At 37.6% G+C, this 18,808-nt stretch overlaps 1 protein-coding gene across 1 annotated transcript in view; it reads right to left on the minus strand.

Annotated features, from left to right (window-relative positions):
• Window positions 1-5,904: 5,904 nt before the first annotated feature.
• The window catches only part of KCNH8 (potassium channel, voltage gated eag related subfamily H, member 8), a 189,157-nt gene continuing 176,253 nt past the window's right edge, over window positions 5,905-18,808 (minus strand). The window contains exon 14 of the mRNA XM_011974184.1: window positions 5,905-6,609. Coding sequence (XP_011829574.1) covers window positions 5,905-6,609 — 705 coding nt within the window. The remainder of the gene's footprint in view (window positions 6,610-18,808) is intronic.

The following is an 18,808-nucleotide window of genomic DNA, read 5'->3' on the forward strand; positions in this document are numbered from 1 at the left end:
ACCAGCTGTTTTTTTTTTCTGGAATGTACAGCTTGTTTAATTACCTGCAATGACAGGTGTGGAAGTGCTGGTCTATCTCTGCCTCACTGTGCTGCCCTCGTGTCTTTTATACTGTTTATTCAGGGCTCTGTTGAATGACACAACCCAAGGAATAGGTTCTTTCAGGACACAAGCTGCAGGAGGTAACATTTGGCTTATTTCCTCTGATGAGACCTACTCACATGATGGGCTTCTTTAGGGAAGCTTTGAAGGCATCTGTGTGTAGTGGCAGATATTTCGTAAGCTCTGCCTCTAGCCAGAGGAACTGTGGGTAAGAGGGCAACAACATTTGCCACAGAGAAAGCTCTGAGGCTTTTGGCTGATAGTGCTCAGGTCTTCTGTTACCAGGGGTGGTAGGTGTGACATATATGTGTGTGATTTCTGAAGCAACAGCAAATCTCTACAGAAAAACTTTATGGGGAACATGGTGTGTGTTTGTAGAATATATTTGTGTTAGTGAATAAACTTCCTGTATCTTTCTGTAATTAAAGAGTTCAAAGTAAAACTTCACTGAAATTCAGATAGACATATTAGAAGCCACACGGGTTGGGGATAAGGTGGCTGGGGGCAGAAACAGCACGTTTTTCTGCCCTGGTGGCTCTTTAACAACTTTTTTGAAAAAGGTAAATGTTGACTTGATTGTTAACACTGTGATAAATGGACTGTAGGGGACATATTATGAAAGCTAGTTTGTGACCTAAGCAGAGAAAATGTCAAAGAGAGGATTCATTTTCCAGAAAGTGGCCTGGAACACTGAGGGAGAGGGAAAAGGAGGAAGCATGAGGAAGGGCCAAGGGGAGAGGACGGAGCGGGAAAGAGAGAACAGAGAAGATGTAAGTGGGATGAGGCTGGAGATAAAGGGAGAGCCAGGAAGAAGTTGGGGAAGAGGAGGGTGGGGGCAAGGAAAGGTGAAAAAATCAGGAAGGAGAGGGCAGAAGGAGATGAGGGGAGGAGGAGGAAATAGGTTAGGAACCAGGGGATGAAAGGTCAGGAAGATAAATTGACATTTATTTAGCGTTTATTGTATGTCGGGAAGTGTGCCTTCACAAAAATTCCTTCATTAACTCTCACGAAGACTCTGAAAATTGGATGTATTTTATTCTTCAAGTTTTAGAAGAAATTGAGGCTCAGATGTCTTGAATAACTGTCCAGATCACAGAGCAAGAAAAAATGGTTGGAGGCAAACACTCCTTTGTGTTCTTCCAAAACTCCTGCTCCTTTCTCAGCTTAATATTTATTTGGACCATTTGCTTTTGTATAAAGTGAAATAAATAGGCAAAGGAAAGCCTTTTGGAAGAGCCTTTAATAAGGCCTGTGCCTACATATGTACCCAAGTTCTATTTTCAGTGATGATGGTGTCTAAGAGAAGACTACATTTGAAGCACTATATACTTAGAAAAGAAGACATAAAAGCAACGTCTTAAAAAGATGACCTTAGAAAATGAGCTATATATGCCATGAGAATAAGTAGCTTTAGCAAGAACTATTTGGGGCAGGCTGTTTTCATTGTTATGAATAAAATCACAATCTTAACATTAGCAATTCCATTTCACATAGGGGACATCCACAGCAACTGTCATCTACTGACCAAATAGTTATCTTGCTTCACATACAAATATGATTCCTATCAGATAACTGACCCGTTTTTGAAACTTCAGAAGATATTTTCACTTTTCTTTTTTCTTCTAGAAAATCTAAATGAAACAAGAAAACAAAGATCTACAACAAATCAAGAGGTATAAGTGGTGCAAGACACACAGTAGACAATCATTTTTCATTGAAGTAATTGATGCATGTTCAAAGCTCTCTTGGAGAAAAGATATCAGTTACTTTGACTAAAAAAAGTCATTGATGTATTTGGAACTGTACAGAAAGAAACTTGTCGGTTTTAATTGGTTTGATTCTAGATGGTCCATCTTCTCACAGAACTAGCTCATTGTAAAAGGAATGGTTGTACTTCTTAGGACAATGTTTTCAGAATTTATTTCTTGGAACATACATATTAGAATCACTTGGGGACTTAGCTCATGTCCGAGGAGCTGGAGCCCTGAAATCTCTCTTTTAATAAGATCCTCCAGAAATACATTATTTGAACTATAGTTGGAGGACTACTGATTTAGGAGTTAATCAACTTTCTTTATTATACAATTACAGACTCTGGGCTGTCCTTAATAGAATTTCAATAGTTGTCTACTTACATACAGATTAGCTAGGACTCAGACTTGTACTTCTATAGATTCTAGACCAATACTTCTCAGCCTTTAGATTTGAGTCACGCAGGAAGTTTACTAAATGGTAGAGTTTCAGGACCCATCCAAAGCAGCTGGCTTGAAGCTAGATTTTCTGCATTTCAAATATATACTCCCTGTGGTTGTGATGTAGGCATTCTGCTAACTTCACATCCAATGCACAGCCCTTCTGGAAAAACTGTTCCTGTCAAATACTCATGCAGCCTCTGAGAGGACACTTTATTGGGGATAAACAATAAACTCCATTTGTAAGTAGCCGGAATTATCAGAAATTTCTTCTTATTAATTTCTATCAGAATTACTATGAAGTTTTGCATAATCTCTCTCGTTTTAATTAGAATTGCATAGAAGATATTTATTCTCAACATAATAATAATAAAAAAAAACTACCTTGACCAAGAAAGTAACTGCTTTTGTTGCCTCTGGGTTCCTGGGATGTTCCTTCAGCAGAGGGCGAGTAGGTGAAGAAAATGGAGGGGCTCAAAAATGCATCCCTGATAAGAAAACAAGGGCTTTTGCTATTTATGCAGCTACAATGCTTGGACAATGAAACATCTAGGAAAACTTGAAATTCTCACTTTCTAGAATATTATTAGCACATACTTAAACAAAATAGAACTAAACTGTATCATCCTGAGTTGCCCTGGATATGGGAGAGTCCTATTTGTCAGAGTAGATGGGGGAAAGTGTCCATAAGGAATAAAATGGGACTGATTTGGATGAGGCAGAGGTCCTCTTGGAAGAAATGCATGGGAGCCCTCTCTCCTCCCAGGTGCTTGCTCACTTTTGTCCAGCTGCAGCTCCATGCAGGTCAGGGAGCTGGTTCTCATGCCTGCTGAAGTCAGATGTTGAGTAAATACAGAGAAGGTGATTGGATGGAAAATATGGGCTTGTTTCCAGCCAATTCACGGGAACATCCCCAAATCCCAAGAACTTAGCTAATTAATCCTATTTGTTTACTTGCATTGTAAAAATAACTCAAATATTTTATTCACTGATTTTGAAAAAAGTGGTAGTTGACCCTTGAACAACATGGGTTTGAACTGCATGATCCACTCGTATGAGGATTTTCTTCAGCTTCTGCCACCCCTGAGACAGCAAGACTCCTCTTCCTCCTTCAGCCTATTCAATGTGAAGACTATGACAATGAACACCTTTATGATGATCCACTTCCAGTTAATGAAGAGTAAACATATTGGCTCTTCATGATTTTCTTAATACAATTTTCTTTTCTCTAGCTTTTTTATTGTGAGAATACAGTATATAATACATATAATATACAAAATGTATGTAAATCAACTGTTTATGTTATCAGTGAGGCTTCCAGTCAACAATAGGCTATTAAAGTTAAATTTTTGGAGAGTCAAAAGTTATATATGAATTTTTAACTGTGTGTGGGGCCAGCCCCCTTGCCCCTCATTGTTCAGTGGTCAATTGTAATTATTAGTAAAGTTTCAAAGATCAACAAGCATGCATGTGAACATGAAGAGAGAGGTACTTAGAGCAGCCATGAGTCTATCAATCATTTAAAAAAATGTGACTGGGCAAGTTAAAAAAAAATCTGTGCCTCAATTATTCACTTGTAAAATAGGGATAATAATAACAAATAAGTAACTGTTAGCAGTGTTTGATTAATACACGAGGAAGTATAATGTGTATTAATTCCTAAAAACTGACTGGTACAAAGTCAGTACTCAAGAAACAGAATGCCAGTTATTCTTGTTAGCATTAGTAATAGCAGTGTAATTTGCCGGAAGGACACCTGTGAGCCAACACCAGTTAACTCTTTTTGAACTGCACTTAAAATGATTACACAGGTCAAGAGGAGCAGAAGGGAGAATGTAAATGAATACATGAAATCTAGAATGCTGCCTTTGTCTCACTTTTCGCCTTAACTTAGGGAAAGACTGAATTTTGGAGAGGAGGAAAGTAGAAGGCATTGAGTCCTGAGTGACCTGCCTTATAAACATGTCCTGTGTTCATTTTTCTTAGAAAAGATATCTTTTCTCTCTGCTGTTCTATCCAGTTTTAAGGTGCAAGATTCACACAACATCAGAAGTCTTGGTGTGTTTAGATACTTTTAATGATACAATTCTCAGATTGTTTATTCTTTGTGGTGGAAAATAGAGAACTCCAGAATGTGAACCCAATATGTCTTCCCAAAATGTCCAAGACAATTAGACCATAACTGTTCTAAAACATAACATAAAACTTAAGTGAAGGTGCTTAAATCATTGCCAATCCCAGCATCTGAATTTGCCTGTTAGTGAGAGATGTAGGGAACATTATGGATTCTAGACTGTGTCAGCATTCCTAACTGTGTAATCTCTGGGACTTCCCCTGAGATTTATGAAAAATAGGAATGAAAGCAACTGCACTGCATAGCGTTGTGGAGCCTTAAAGAAAAAAGGTAAAGTGCTGACCCACTGCAAGCTGGTATTACTCCCACAAGTTACAGCTCAGAAGTCTTGGCTCCATTTGGGGATTTCCACTGGTCTACTACCTCTTGTAAAAGAAAAGCACTGGGAAAGGACACACCCAGGTTTTCTCCCTCACTTTGAGTCCAAAATTGCCCTATGTCCACAGACCCATTTTGAATTCTTGAGCCACAAAATATGATGCCTAGAGGACAGACATTTCTGCTGGCACAACGACCTTGAATCAGGTCATTGACATGAGTCGGCAGAGCCTAGATGGAGCCTGTCTACCCCCATGCCAAAGCTCATGTAGTTGACACTCAGTCCATGTTTTTATTTCATCAACAAAATATGACTTCACTTTTCTTTTATAATCCAGAAGCATGAGAATACATTTGTTGCAAACTACATGCAGAGAAAATGGGGGATTCCTTTGGAAACTACATCCTCTTAGTAATAAATAATTTTTGATCTACTATACACAACAGTAGTGCATTTCTTGTTAAAACAGCAAGCTTTTTTTTTTTTTTACCAAAATGAAAAGAAAACATTCATTTCTTTATAAATATTTAAATAGTTTAAATACATATTTCATACCAAGGATATAAAAATAGCCTCTGTGTTTTTTTTGATAAATAAAGACGTTTTCATTTACATGGCAAATAACGTGCGAATAGCTAACAATTGGCCACCAGTTCTATTTGACTGATTGTCTAGGAGATGACATGCAGTGATAATTGTCCCTTTGCCTTCACAAAAAGAAAAATAGATCAGCAGGAGCTGTACACTCCTGAGGCCAACAGTGCTATGGATATTGTTCAGGAATGACAATCAGGCACTCATGAAAAACCTTTGCCACACTTCACAAAAGCCACCCGGGACAAAAGTCATCCACAAATTCTTTGTCTAGGACTTCTAGCTGCTCAGACCCTCAGGGTCTTTGGATTGTTACCAATGTCTGTCAAACAGACCAGTAGTTTAATACCTGTACAGAAGAATGTTTCTATTATGCTTCTAGCATCTAGAAATTGTTTGCTACAGCATGGAGGTGGTTCTGCCTTTCCCTGACCCCTCACACTCTTTTCTGCAGGATTCCCAGCTTTGCTCAGTCTTCCTACCCACCAGAGGCAAAAAAGGCAAACTAAAACTGTCATGCAGTGGTAGGTTTGAAATTAGCAGCTGCTTCATGGGCACTAATATCATACATTTATGGCTTTGTTATCTTTCACTTCTGCTGTGCTTGTGACAACTTCCAGTGGAAAGTTCTCCAAAGGTTTTGTAGGCGCTGATGCCATTCCTTCCTGGTTCCAAGATCCTGGTAAGTTTTCCAGACTGAAGGAACTCACAGTTCCCTGACTGAAGCTGCCCTCCTCTGATCTGCTTGGGAGAACTAGGTGCAAAGATGTCTCCGAAGAGGAGCAGACAGAGGATGAGAGAGTTGCTGAAATGGACTGCAGAGGTGTCAGCGTAGAATCTGAATGTGGAGAGATGCACCTTAAAAATTGCAAATGACCTTCTTGGACAACCTGGTAGTGGGCAGGTGAACAATCAAGGCTTGGAGAATGATAAAGTTCGCTGTCCGCAGGATTTTGCTCATGAGCTCCAGTTCGTTGGGGGCTGCTCCCCACAGAGGAGGGATCCACACTCCAAATGTCTGAGGTGATATTACTGCTACAAAGTTGTGCTTGCGTATAGGCAGCCCCGCCTGTTTGCAAGTGTAGGCAAGGCTGGTGCACACTCCAGCTCATTCTGGTCTGTAAGCTCTCCCTGGAGGGACACACAGAGGTGCTGTGCAGAGAGCAAAACCGTGATGGCTGCTGAGGTGACAGAACGTTTTCCAGAAGCTGGATCACATTTCTCATGTCTTTACCCAACTGAGAAACTTCCTGAGTCAATGTTGTTACCTATGTGGATAAAGCAAAGTGAAAGGCAATAGTTAGAGGTGCAAAGTCATGACCAAATTTCAGAGAAATGAAGCAGGGAAGTGATATTTCTTTTGGTTTTTTTTTATTCCTACTTATTTATTTTTAAACATTTTAGCATTTGCTTGGTGAAAAAGAAATTTCTTTTTTTTTTTCTTTTTCTTTTTTGAGACGGAGTCTCGCACTGTCGCCCAGGCTGGAGTGCAGTGGCGTGATCTCGGCTCACTGCAACCTCTGCCTCCCAGGTTCACGCCATTCTCCTGCCTTGGCCTCCCGAGTAGCTGGGACTATAGGCACCTGCCACAACGCCTGACTAATTTTTTGTATTTTTAGTAGAGACGGGGTTTCACCATGTTAGCCAGGATGCTCTTGATCTCCTAACCTTGTGATCTGCCCACCTCGGCCTCCCAAAGTGCTGGGATTACAGGTGTGAGCCATGAAAAAGAAATTTCTTAATAAGAAAGCCTGAAAAGCTGCTCCAACTCCAACCAAGCCCAAGGGGTGACTGGGTAGGTTAGGCATCTGAATGAACATACATCCTGATCTAAAGACGTCCTCATTCTGAAAGATCCTAGAGGGGCATAAGTAGTCTGGGGATCTTAATCAGTGATTTGGGATTCTTAAACAGAATGAGAGATATGGATCCATCATCTCTTAAGTACTGATGATATCTCTGCTCACTCTGGGTGAATGGGATGCACGATAGTGCACAAAAATCATCGGACGCTTCAAAACAATGTGGAGTGGAGAAATTGCATGTAAAGCACTCAGCACACTAAGCACTACTACCTATTTGGAGTAGACACCTGGTGAATGAATGGTAGGTCTCACTCTTGCCATTTCTGGTTGAAGCCTATGCTTATTATAGGCCAGAGACAAAGTGGCCTTCAGTGATGGTGAGGTTGCTACAGAAGAATTCATACCAGATTTGCTACAGAGAAAGTTTGCAGAAAAAGGGAAAGCTATGGAATGAGAGTTGGAAAGAAATAAAAAGACCTGCAATGCAGATAAGTAGAGATAAGCACTGCAGAGTGTCTGAGAGTCCTGGAACCCATCAGTGAACCTGAAACCCCATGGAATTATAGAACAACAAATTGTGTTGTATGTACTTCATTCTGTTTTCTAGGTGAGACATTTAGCTTTCACAGCCCCCAAACACTTAAGAATCGTTGAAGAGTCTTCGTTTTACACTTAAAACGCATAATAAAATTCTTCAGATAATTTATTTTCCTAATGACCACATCAGTATTTGAATCATGGAAGAACACCAGAAAATTGAATTTCACTTAAAGTTGGCTTTTCTAAAAGATATGTATTCTTCAAATTGAGGAAAACATATTTCAGAAAGCAGGACACACACATATATTTTCTAGTCTTTGGTTATATTCATATAACTAACATAATGTAATACTTTGCCTTCATTGCTACAATACTTTGTATTTTATAAAGGACTTTCTATGACTTTATTGTACTGTCATGAACCACAAAACGCTAATGGGAGCAAATGAACCTATGGGCTAAATATAATCAGGAAACAAAAAGAGGTAGTTCAACTTCATTGAACTGAAGATTCATTCAAGACTGCTGTTTTGGGCAGACATTCTTCAACATCTAAGTACATATTCCTAATTCATCCAGCAACTTAATTCAGTCTACTTACTGTGAGTGCATTCTGAAACTAATTCTCCCTGGCAGGTCCATCAGGAGGTAACACTGCTCAAAGTCAGGCATTTTAAAAAAGGCCAGAAGGAGGTTCTTCCATGGTTCGGGCAACCAACTGGTAACACCTGTCTTGAAATTGCCAGGCCAAAACTATTTCTGCCCTTCCGCTGGCCTGAAACTCAAGGGATTCCACTGAATACTTGTCTAGGCTTTTCAGCAAATCTAAAATTTCTGAAGACAACAACATCTCTCAGTCCCACATTTGAGAAGTGAAACAATGAATATGAGAAAAATTCAATATGCTTTGAAATCTTTACTACAGGTTGTCAATTTCATGACCTGCCAAACTTCAATTCTAAAGCACATGAATCACACTTAAATCATTACCCCAGGATCTTTGCACTATCTACATTCACAAGGGTTCCATCTTAAATTGATTAACTCTTATAATTTCAGAAGACAAGGCTGCCACTAAATGAGATGGTTAAAGAGGCACATTAGCCATCCATTCATATAGGCTGTCCAAGCTAAATTCCTGTGTGAAGCTCACCAGGGCTACATTAGTTCACTTCCCAATAAAAATGCTTTGAATTGACCTTCTATTGAGAATTAAATAAAGGCACAGTCTCTGAAGAACAATTTTGAATTTTAGGCACATGAACTTATGTTATTCAACAAATGTTTGTATGTTTGTAAATTTATACAATGTGCTTTCAGGTACATTTTCCCTATTGGATCTACAAAAAAGTGCTAAGACAGGCAGGGATGTATTATTATTTCTCAACTTGTAAAATGGGAGCAATAAGACTTAGAGGTGAAAGGACATTTTTAAGGTCACTTATTTCATGAATGACAGTCTTCAGTCTAGAATTTAGGACTTCTAAGTTCGGTATTCATTCTGTTATAGAATGTTATCATGTGGAAAAAGAAATATTGCTTAAGAAAGGGTTGAGAGATTTTTCCTAATGTGGTCAGAACATGTAAAGAGCACAATGACACAGAAAGGTAGCCTCATGAGTAAAAAGCTGTGTGAAATGTTAATTCAACATTAAGTAAATAGCGTCATCTCTAAAAAAATAGGAGACTGATTAAACACAGTAAAATATCTTCATAGCAAACTATATGAATGCAAAAACAGTTTCCTCAGGGTAAGAACTGGAAACAGATATGTTAATAGACCTATTTCTGATGAACTATTTTTCTAGTTTTCAAAATAAACAGATATTTTTCCATGATTGAAATACCTTTGCATAGACACATTCTTTTTTTTACAGATATATAATAATCATATATATTTATAGGATGCATGTGATATTTTATATATGAATACTGTGTGCAATGATCAACTCAGGATAATTAGTATAACCACTATCTCAAACATTTATCATTTATTTGTGATGGGAATATTTCAAATATTTTCTTCGAGATATTTTGAAATACACAATAAATTATTGTTAATTATAGTCACCCTACTATGCTGTCAAACAATGGCACTTACTCCTTTTATTTAACTGTACTTCTGTGCCCATTAACTAACCTCTCTTCATCCTCACCTCTCCCTTCCCAGCCTCTGGTAATCATCATTCTACTCTCTACCTCTGTGAGATATATTTTTCTAGCTCCCACAAACGAGTGAGGACATGCAGTATTTGTCTTTCTGTGCCTGGCTTACCATGCATTTGCACAACTTTGAGGCCATGAACTTTGAATGGGAATCCAGAGTCTTGACAGGATCCAGGAACATAAACAAGCACTAACATTTTCAGAAAACAAATTACCATCCTAGCTTGAACTAAAAGGAGCAAGGAACTCAAGGAAACAGATTTCTTTAACTCTAGAGGGAAATAATCAATTTATGTTAGGGAAGATTCCTGTCACTGTGTCTCTGGGGATACACCCTTGAACCTTATTAAAGTTGCATGAGGGAATTAATTGTGTTAAGTAAAGGATCTCTCTTTTTACCATGACAAAGCCAGCTGTCACAAGGAGAGATGGCATTTCCTAGAAGTAGAGACGGTGGTGACAGTAAAGGTGACAACATACTGCCACAGAAAATGCCACAAAGTTTTACTGCATTTTTGTTTACTGCTTCCTGCTGTGCTTGCTATCAAAATTTATTCTAAAACAGGAAAGATCTCAGTCTTGATCAAATGTTGAAGGCAAAGAATGCAGTGTTGCTACTATCTGAGGGTGGTGGTGCAAGTGCTTCTCTATAGCATGGTAAGAAGACACTCATTTGCTAAAAAAGGATTGTTGGGGCTACTTTGTGAACAAAACCCTATCCACTTAAGAAGACATGTATACATATGTAACAAACCTGCACGTTGTGCACATGTACCCTAGAACTTAACGTATAATTAATAAAAAAAGGATATGTCTTCAAAATACAACTTAATTGCAAAGAGATATGTCAATTAAAACAAACAAAATTCTTCTGATCAAATGAGCCTAAGTTTTCCCACTTACCTCAACAGCAGCATAAAATACTTAAATGTTTCTGACGCTCATATTAGAAAATGCAATCTTTTTGAGCAGGTAATACAAAGCCCTTCACAAGCCCCACTTAGTTTTTAATGACCCCATGTCCTGCGTTTTCTCCCTTGCACACCATCAGATACAGTGAGCTTTACCCTTCACTGCCCTGGTGCGTGCTGTTCCTTCTGACTGTGGGCTCTTCTCCTCTGCCCTTCTCTGTCTGGCAAGAAAATCTTCTCCTTCAAACTTCTTTTAATACTTAATTTCCTCAGCAGAGCATTTCCTTGACTTACTGACACTCACATAGCAGTTTTAGCCCTGACCAATTTGCATCACACAAGACTGTACCAACTAATCTTTGAGTTCCTTGAGGGTAAAACTGTTATCTCAGTATCTCCTGGTCACAAGGCAATGCCTAGAACACAACATGCACTCAGCAAATCTTGAATGTAAAATAAATACAACACCTCCATTTTGAAGGACTTTTGATTGTTATATTGCCTTTGATTCTGATATTATTTTATCTCATGATTTTACCATAAATATTTTAGGGGAAAGTTGCCTGATACAAAATTGTATTGGAAAAACTGTAACTGGCCATCTTCATTCCAAGTATATATACTAAAAGTGGGTATGACTGTTACAATTCATATATATAACTTTCCTAAAGCAAAGCCTTGACTATCATTTTAAGTGCAGGTGGTATTTCTACTGTTAAGAATCCCTTTTCCCTTATTGTGTTTCCTTCATAATTGTAGAAATATGTCTCCATTAGCCAAGGTTTCTGCTGGATTTCACTTGTCTTATTGCTTTGTCATCTGTCCCAGCATAAACTTGATTTCCATGGGTAGTTCTAATTCTCTGGGAAATTTCCCCCAGTGACTGATTCTTAGATCTCATAACTACATTATGAATGCCAAGTGACGAACTCAATTAAGTTATTAAGAGTTGTTTATCAACTGAAATTTGGCAAACATTTTGCATCCCTGATTGCTACTCTAGATGGCTATTGTAGATGTGGCCTTCAGATTCTCTTTATAAAAAGACTGCATAAAGGAAACATAACAATATACATTCTTATTTGTTTATTAATTTACATTTTCTTTATCCATTTTCCCCTCTTCCTCTTTTTTCTTCTTCCCCCTTCTCCTTCTTATTCTTCCATGGATAAGAATCCATCAGCCTGGAATTTAAAACTGTTGGCCAAACCAGTTTACCATCACCATCTGCATAGCCAATTGTTCACATCCAAGATTCCTCTGTCTCTTCCAAAATCCCAACTGTTAAAAAAAAGAAGTGATGAAAACACCATCTGTGCTTCCAAGTGGTACAGTTTTGTATCCAAAACTTTGAAGCACCTAAAGATTCCTCCCTTGTCTATTCTCCCAGCTTCTTGCATTCACCACACAAATCATTAGACGTTTTGCAGGCAATGCATTTGCTCTTGTTAAACAACATCTCCTGTCATGAATAAAAACCTATGTGACAATTGACTTGCCAACTGGCCATGATAATCCACCCACTGATCCTTCCATAACCCTAAGAAGGGAATCACTGACTACCACAGCTTTTCTATTTCTGTTGTATCCAGGTTTCCTCAGAACTTCTGTTGGTTTGGAAATAGTCATTGTTGCCCTACATTTCCAGAGTATCTGGTTTACTCCTCTCATGTTTAATCAGTTTTATTGGTGTAATGTTACTCTGTGTCATAGTTCCATAAGGGCCCTGTTGTGAGGATTAAATAATATAATAGATATAAAACTTTAGTCCCCATATGACTGGTATCATGTCAGAATTCCAGGTGGCTCGATTTGATAGTGGATTTGTGACACAGGCACTAAGCTTGGTAGAGAACTTCTGCAAGGGAGGGAATCCTAATCCAAAAAGTATTTAGCTTAAAGAAAATAGAAACTACAGTTATCTCCATAACTCTTCTTCTGCCTTAGCATGGAGAGATAAGCCATTCCTGGTAACAATTTTACATAATTAATATCAGAAGAAAAAGTCTCGAATTTTTAGTATTGCCTTGCATGGATCTTTGCAGTGGCAAGTAGAAACAGCAATAATTGATGCCCTTGGAAAATGTAGATTAAGGTCCTGTATTTCAAGTACAAAGTTTGAGCAACTGCATTCAGATGGATTAAAAATTCTCTATAAAGGATGTAAGCATGTGCAGCCTGGTTTTGATCAGAATTGAATAAGGACCTATGTGGAGTGGGGGGCAGGTAGGGCAGCTACTACATATATTTATTGCTCTTTACAGTAGTTGAGCTCCTGTGAAAATCATGCCACATAATAGAACTCTACAAATCTTTGTTGATTCATGAATAATTCAATGAATAGTGAATTTCATGGTGAATTTCTTATGACTTTTTGTTATTTTCAATTGAACTTCAGTAACTTACTTTCATCAGTCGCCCTTAAATATCACTGAAAGATAAAGAAGTGTCAGTATACCTCGAGCAGGTAAGAATGTTTCATATAAGATCCATGTCTCATGGAAGTCTCCACCACTTCAAAATGGGAGCTTTCAAAACGTCATGTTATTAAACCGCTTAAATAATCCATCTGCAGTACTGGTGACCTATATGCATTGTCAATGTCCATAGTTAGATTGTGTGTTTTTTGGTGTAAACACAGATTTACTGTTCTGGTGTGTCACTAGATTGTGCCTTTGGGAATAAAAGTATGAGTTACTAATGCGGACCAGAGAAAAAGTGTCTTTGACAATACCTTTCATTTCACATAAAATGACATATAAAATCATATAAAATAGCTTTACTTCATTTTACATATGTTTTATATTTCTCCATCTTGGCTATTGGTGTGACATAATTATTGGGCTTTAAGTATAACTGGAACTTCCGTTGACAGGCAGAGAAAATAATGTGATTTCCATTTTTGTGCATTCAGTGAGCAGATGGGGTATGCATCTGTTGACATAATCTTCTTAGCTTGAAGAGTTCTTGACCTGTCACTCAATTTTTGCCAAACATGTACACATTTGCCTGCTAGACACAATTCTCCTAAGGGGTACTAATTATACCAGTCATCCCCCGCCCCACTACAAATACATATACATTTTTACAAGCTATGATTAGGGGAAAGTAAACGGTTTTTCATTTAATCCTTTGTTATGTTGCATATTTATCATAGGATTTAGACATGTTCAAACAAACTCCACAAACAGGAAAAACAAAAAAGACGACTGGCATAATTTCATTTTTGTGTCTTTTGCTTTACAAAGCATTCAAAACAAGTGATAGTCTTTTTATCTGTCAGCTAAAATAATAATCACACTCAGCATGTGCATGCATTTCATCCAAATGATGACCTCAATCCCATTACTAATAAAGGTTGTAAATCTTTGTCTACAGCTGGAGAGACTAGAATGTTGGAAGGTGAAGTGGCTTGTTCTAGGTCACACAGGACTACTAACCAGGGTTTTACTTCTGCAGGTGCAGCCGATGTCTCTTAAATTATAATTAGGGAAGAATTACAAGTCCACCATTACCAATACAAAATGACCAATTATAGTCCTGAAAGTGATTCAATGGCTTCGTTGAGTTTCTGCAAGCTCAGGCCTTTGGACATTACTTCAGCTGTACCATGGTAATCTGTTATTTATCAACCCTTTGACTGCTTTTGTCATCTGTTTTCCTGGTTTCTGTGGCAAAGTTTGATTAGTGTTCAAATTGCTGTCTGGCTAAGGGATCTTTACTGCTATCAGTAAACACCAAATGAAAGTTTGTCTGCTCTCAGAATACTGGTTGTATAGAACAGTGCTTGTCAAACTTTAATGTGTATAGGAATCATCTGGGGATTTAGACAAAGGGTATACTCAGACGCAGTAGGTCTTGGGCAGGGCCTGAGATTCTGCATTTCTTACAAGCTCAAGTTGATGCCAGTGCTGCTAGTTCATGCTCTACAGACAGATCCTTAGCCCCAATATATTTAGAAATTTCTTTTTTATTTTGATTTTTTAAATTGACAAAAATCATACATATATATTTATGTTACATAACTTGATGTTTTGATATATGTATACCTTGTGGAATGACTAAGTTAAGTTTATTAGCATATCTATTACCTCACATCCTTACCCCTGTTTCTGTGGTGAGAACATTTAAGATCTACTCTTTTAGCAATTTTCAGATATACAATACATTGTTATTAACTGTAGTCACTATGTCACTACAAAACAAAAGAGCACAGCTTCTGACAACTGACCTTTTCCACCAAGCTTTCTCTGACTCATGATTCTGTAACTGCTCTCTACTCTGGCCCCTTCTGACCTAGGAGTTGTGGTGACCTTCCGTTGTTATTATCACGAGGGGTGGTTCTACCCCTTGTGGTTTCCCTATACTAACTTCTTTGTAAATAACCTTTTAATTCAACATTGCTAAAATTGCCCATTTGGAATGTGGCATTGGTTTTTACTTGGGCTCTTACTGATATATCCATCTTCTATTCAAAGATGAGAAGAGTCCTATCTATAAGCATTCACAGGCAAAGAGGAAGAAAACAACCAGTCTCCAAAAGTTACATGCATTTTAAATCCACACCTCACAGGAGAAGTTTTCTGAATGGCGTACATATTTTTTTTTTCTTTTGAGAGATCCACATTGTTATTAAAAATTTTTTAAAAGCAGTAAAATTCTCATGAGAGTTACAAATCTGCCTATTTATATAGGCTTGAGAACTAGAAAATAACCAAAAAGAGTTCTACAAAGCATAAATTAGTTGGAAACATTCCAGGTTAAAAACCGATGTCCACAAAACGTAGTATTAACATCAATAACACGTATCTAAAAATTAAAAGAAAAACTGTTGGTTTTGCCAGGAGTTAAATGAATTTTGTCGTTCTAAGTCAAAAAGTGAATGTACAGTCTTTGTTTATATTTTGCTTTGAAAATTGATGAGCAATAACTATATATGATCACGATGAAGAAGAAAAAAGCCTATATAGACAAATCTTGGAATGACCTGACGATTCTGTCAGTGTGTTTCAGTTGACTCATTTGTCAATGAAAAGATATAATGGCAACACTAATTCAGAGGACTAAGGAATCAACTTTACTATAATATATTACTTATGTAGGTTCCCTTATGTGAATTATTGGTAATATCCTGTTTTTGTAGGCATTTAGAAAAGTAGTAAAGCAACTTTTAAATAAAAAACAGCCTCTCTTATTATTCCATCTCTTTGACTCAAGGAGATTTCATTAATCTATTAGCTTTGTCAAGTATAACCTAGAAAACAACTGAGATTCTTTGTCTGTTTTCCAGTGGAAGGTCTTTCATTGCTGGTATTTTTTTTTTACTTTGATAATACATAATACATTTAATTGGAGGATATTTGGAATTGAATTTTGAGCAAAATTAAATGAGGGACAAAATTTTCCTATTAGCTTTTAGGTGCTATGGTAGATACTATGAGGGTTTGCCAGTACCCAGTTTTCTTTTCCTTTTTCTTTTTTTTTGAGATGGAGTCTCACTCTGTCGCCCAGCCTGGAGTGCAGTGGCTCTATCTCGGCTCACTGCAAGCTCCGCCTCCCAGGTTCACGCCATTCTCCTGCCTCAGCCTCCCAAGTAGCTGGGACTACAGGTGCCCGCCACCATGCCCGGCTAATTTTTTTTTGTATTTTTAGTAGAGACGGGATTTCACCACGTTAGCCAGGATGGTCTCGATCTCCTGACCTTGTGATCTGCCCGCCTCGGCCTCCCAAAGTGCTGGGATTACAGCCGTAAGCCACTGTGCCGGCCCAGGATCCAGTTTTCTATTTCTTTTGGGATATACAAAAGCTTACACTTTCTTCTCCCATTGAAATTAACTGTGCCCATGGAATTAGTTCTGGTGAATAAAATACCGGCAGAAATGATGTGTTTATCCTTCAAACCAAACAATTATGCTCCACACTTCAAATGGAAAACAGCCAATCAGTGACATTCCAGATGGTGCAGCCACTTCTACTGACCTGTGTTTGGCATTTTGCTTGAACGAGAAACAAATTTTAATGACTTTGGAGTTTGTTACCTCAGTATAATTTATAACAGTGCTTATCTGATAATGGTGGGACTCTTCAAAATGTTAGAAACAGTAACTGGACTTTTCGAGGAGTTGAAAATGAGAAAATAAAGCTAAAAGATCTTGATGTTACAAAATTAAATTTGAAATCTAACTTTTAGGTCATAGTGATGATATAAAATAATTTTCTCTAAAGCCTTAGGACAATAGTGCATAGGTAAGGTAAACACCTTGTTGAAATCACAGAATAGGAATCTAAATATTTGTCTCTTTCCAAAGTGAATTCTCTTTCTTCCATAGCGTGTTTTATGCCTTATGCCTGCTGTGCCAGAGCACACAGTCTCCGTTGGTAAGCTATGGCCTGTATCTTTTTGGGTCAGCCACATTTCAGAAATGAGAATGCACTCTAACCTTCACCTACAAACCTTTTCAGAAGTGGAGCATTTGACTTACACAGCCCAAGGCCCCTATCGTGACATTTTTGTAATTTTCAAAGAGTTTCCTTAGAGTCGCACTATTTCATACTATGCTGTAAAGCAATGGCAATGTGGTCAAAGCGTTCTAATATTAGCAACTGCCCCACATCTTTTAAACTCTCCTAACTATTCTGTGAATGTAGGTAATTACCAATATTATTCCTTTTCAGACTTTTGTTCCATATTTAGCTTGCAGATTATGATTATGAAATGTACACACTGCTGAACGGTTTCTTTATGTCTTAAATCTTTGAACAAATCTTAGAATAGAGATTCTGCAGTGCTCTGACACCTCACACAGTGCCCCACAGTCTGCCTGGCATGTGTCACACGTATTTTAGGTCGTCCTTTTGGTGGCAGAGTTTTTATCATGCAGTACATCCCACATTTATTATCAATTCTTCTCTTGCTTGCTATTAACCAAATAATAGCAAAAACAAAGAATAAAGCAATCAAATGATGACACATGTTAGTAATAGAAAATAGGCAAAATGGTAAAATCAGGTTTGGACTTTCAAAAAGTTTTTTTTTCTATATAAACTATCATTTTACAGAAAAGATGAGGAAAAGAAAAATAGGTTAGAAGAGGGATAATTTTACAGTTTGAAGTCCATTTGTATTTTTTATTCTGCCTGTCTTAGTGGGTTTTAATGCACTATCCAAAGGGTCAAAACTGTGTATAAATTAAATTATGTGTGAAGGATAAGATTTTTCTACTTAAGCTTCAACCGTGAATAAATCAGATATTTTCCTTTATGGAAAACCTAATTCTTTGGGAAAGAATAGTTAGACCTTGATATTTTATCTTGCCCTTTTTATTTAAATGTTTGACAAGATAAAAAGATGTATGTCATCTTGGAGGACTAGGGGAGGGATAGCATCAGGATAAATACCTAACGTAGATGACGGGTGGATGGGGGCAGCAAACCACCATGGCACGTGTATACCTATGTAACAAACCTACATGTTATGCACATGTACCACAGAACTTAAAGTATGATTAAAAAAAAAAAAAGAAAAGAAATCGTGAATACAGGATCATACTGGGAAGATATTTTGTTTTTCAAATGGTAATTTTGTTTTTGTTAATGGATCTACCCCTGATTCACATTGTCAAAGGAAAATAACAAACTGTGTGGATTTACAACCCTAACTTGGAAAAATTATCTATATTCCTAAAGGTGAACATATAGACATTTTTTCTCAGAAGAATCACTAACTCTAATATTTGGACTAAGATTAAGATCAGTCAGATCTTAAAATTATTAAATGCTTTTCTCAAATATGAGAGGAAAGAATTCAAATGATATTGATGGGTGGTTTTAGCTAAGAGCAGTATCTGAAGAGAAACTGTTCAATAGAGGGTTAGCATCCAGTTCTCCAACAGGGAGTTGCATTCGTTTTGTTTTGGGTTTCAGTGTTTTTTTTTGTTTGTTTTTTGCTTTTAACAGGAGGTTATTTGGGTGATCCAGCGCATGGCTGAGTCTTTTTGATTTAAGTATTTTCAAGCCAGTTAGTGGACCATCTAGTTTTCCTTTTC

This window comes from Mandrillus leucophaeus, unplaced genomic scaffold (genome assembly GCF_000951045.1).
Source record: "Mandrillus leucophaeus isolate KB7577 unplaced genomic scaffold, Mleu.le_1.0 Scaffold1424, whole genome shotgun sequence".
NCBI classification, from domain to species: domain Eukaryota; kingdom Metazoa; phylum Chordata; class Mammalia; order Primates; family Cercopithecidae; genus Mandrillus; species Mandrillus leucophaeus.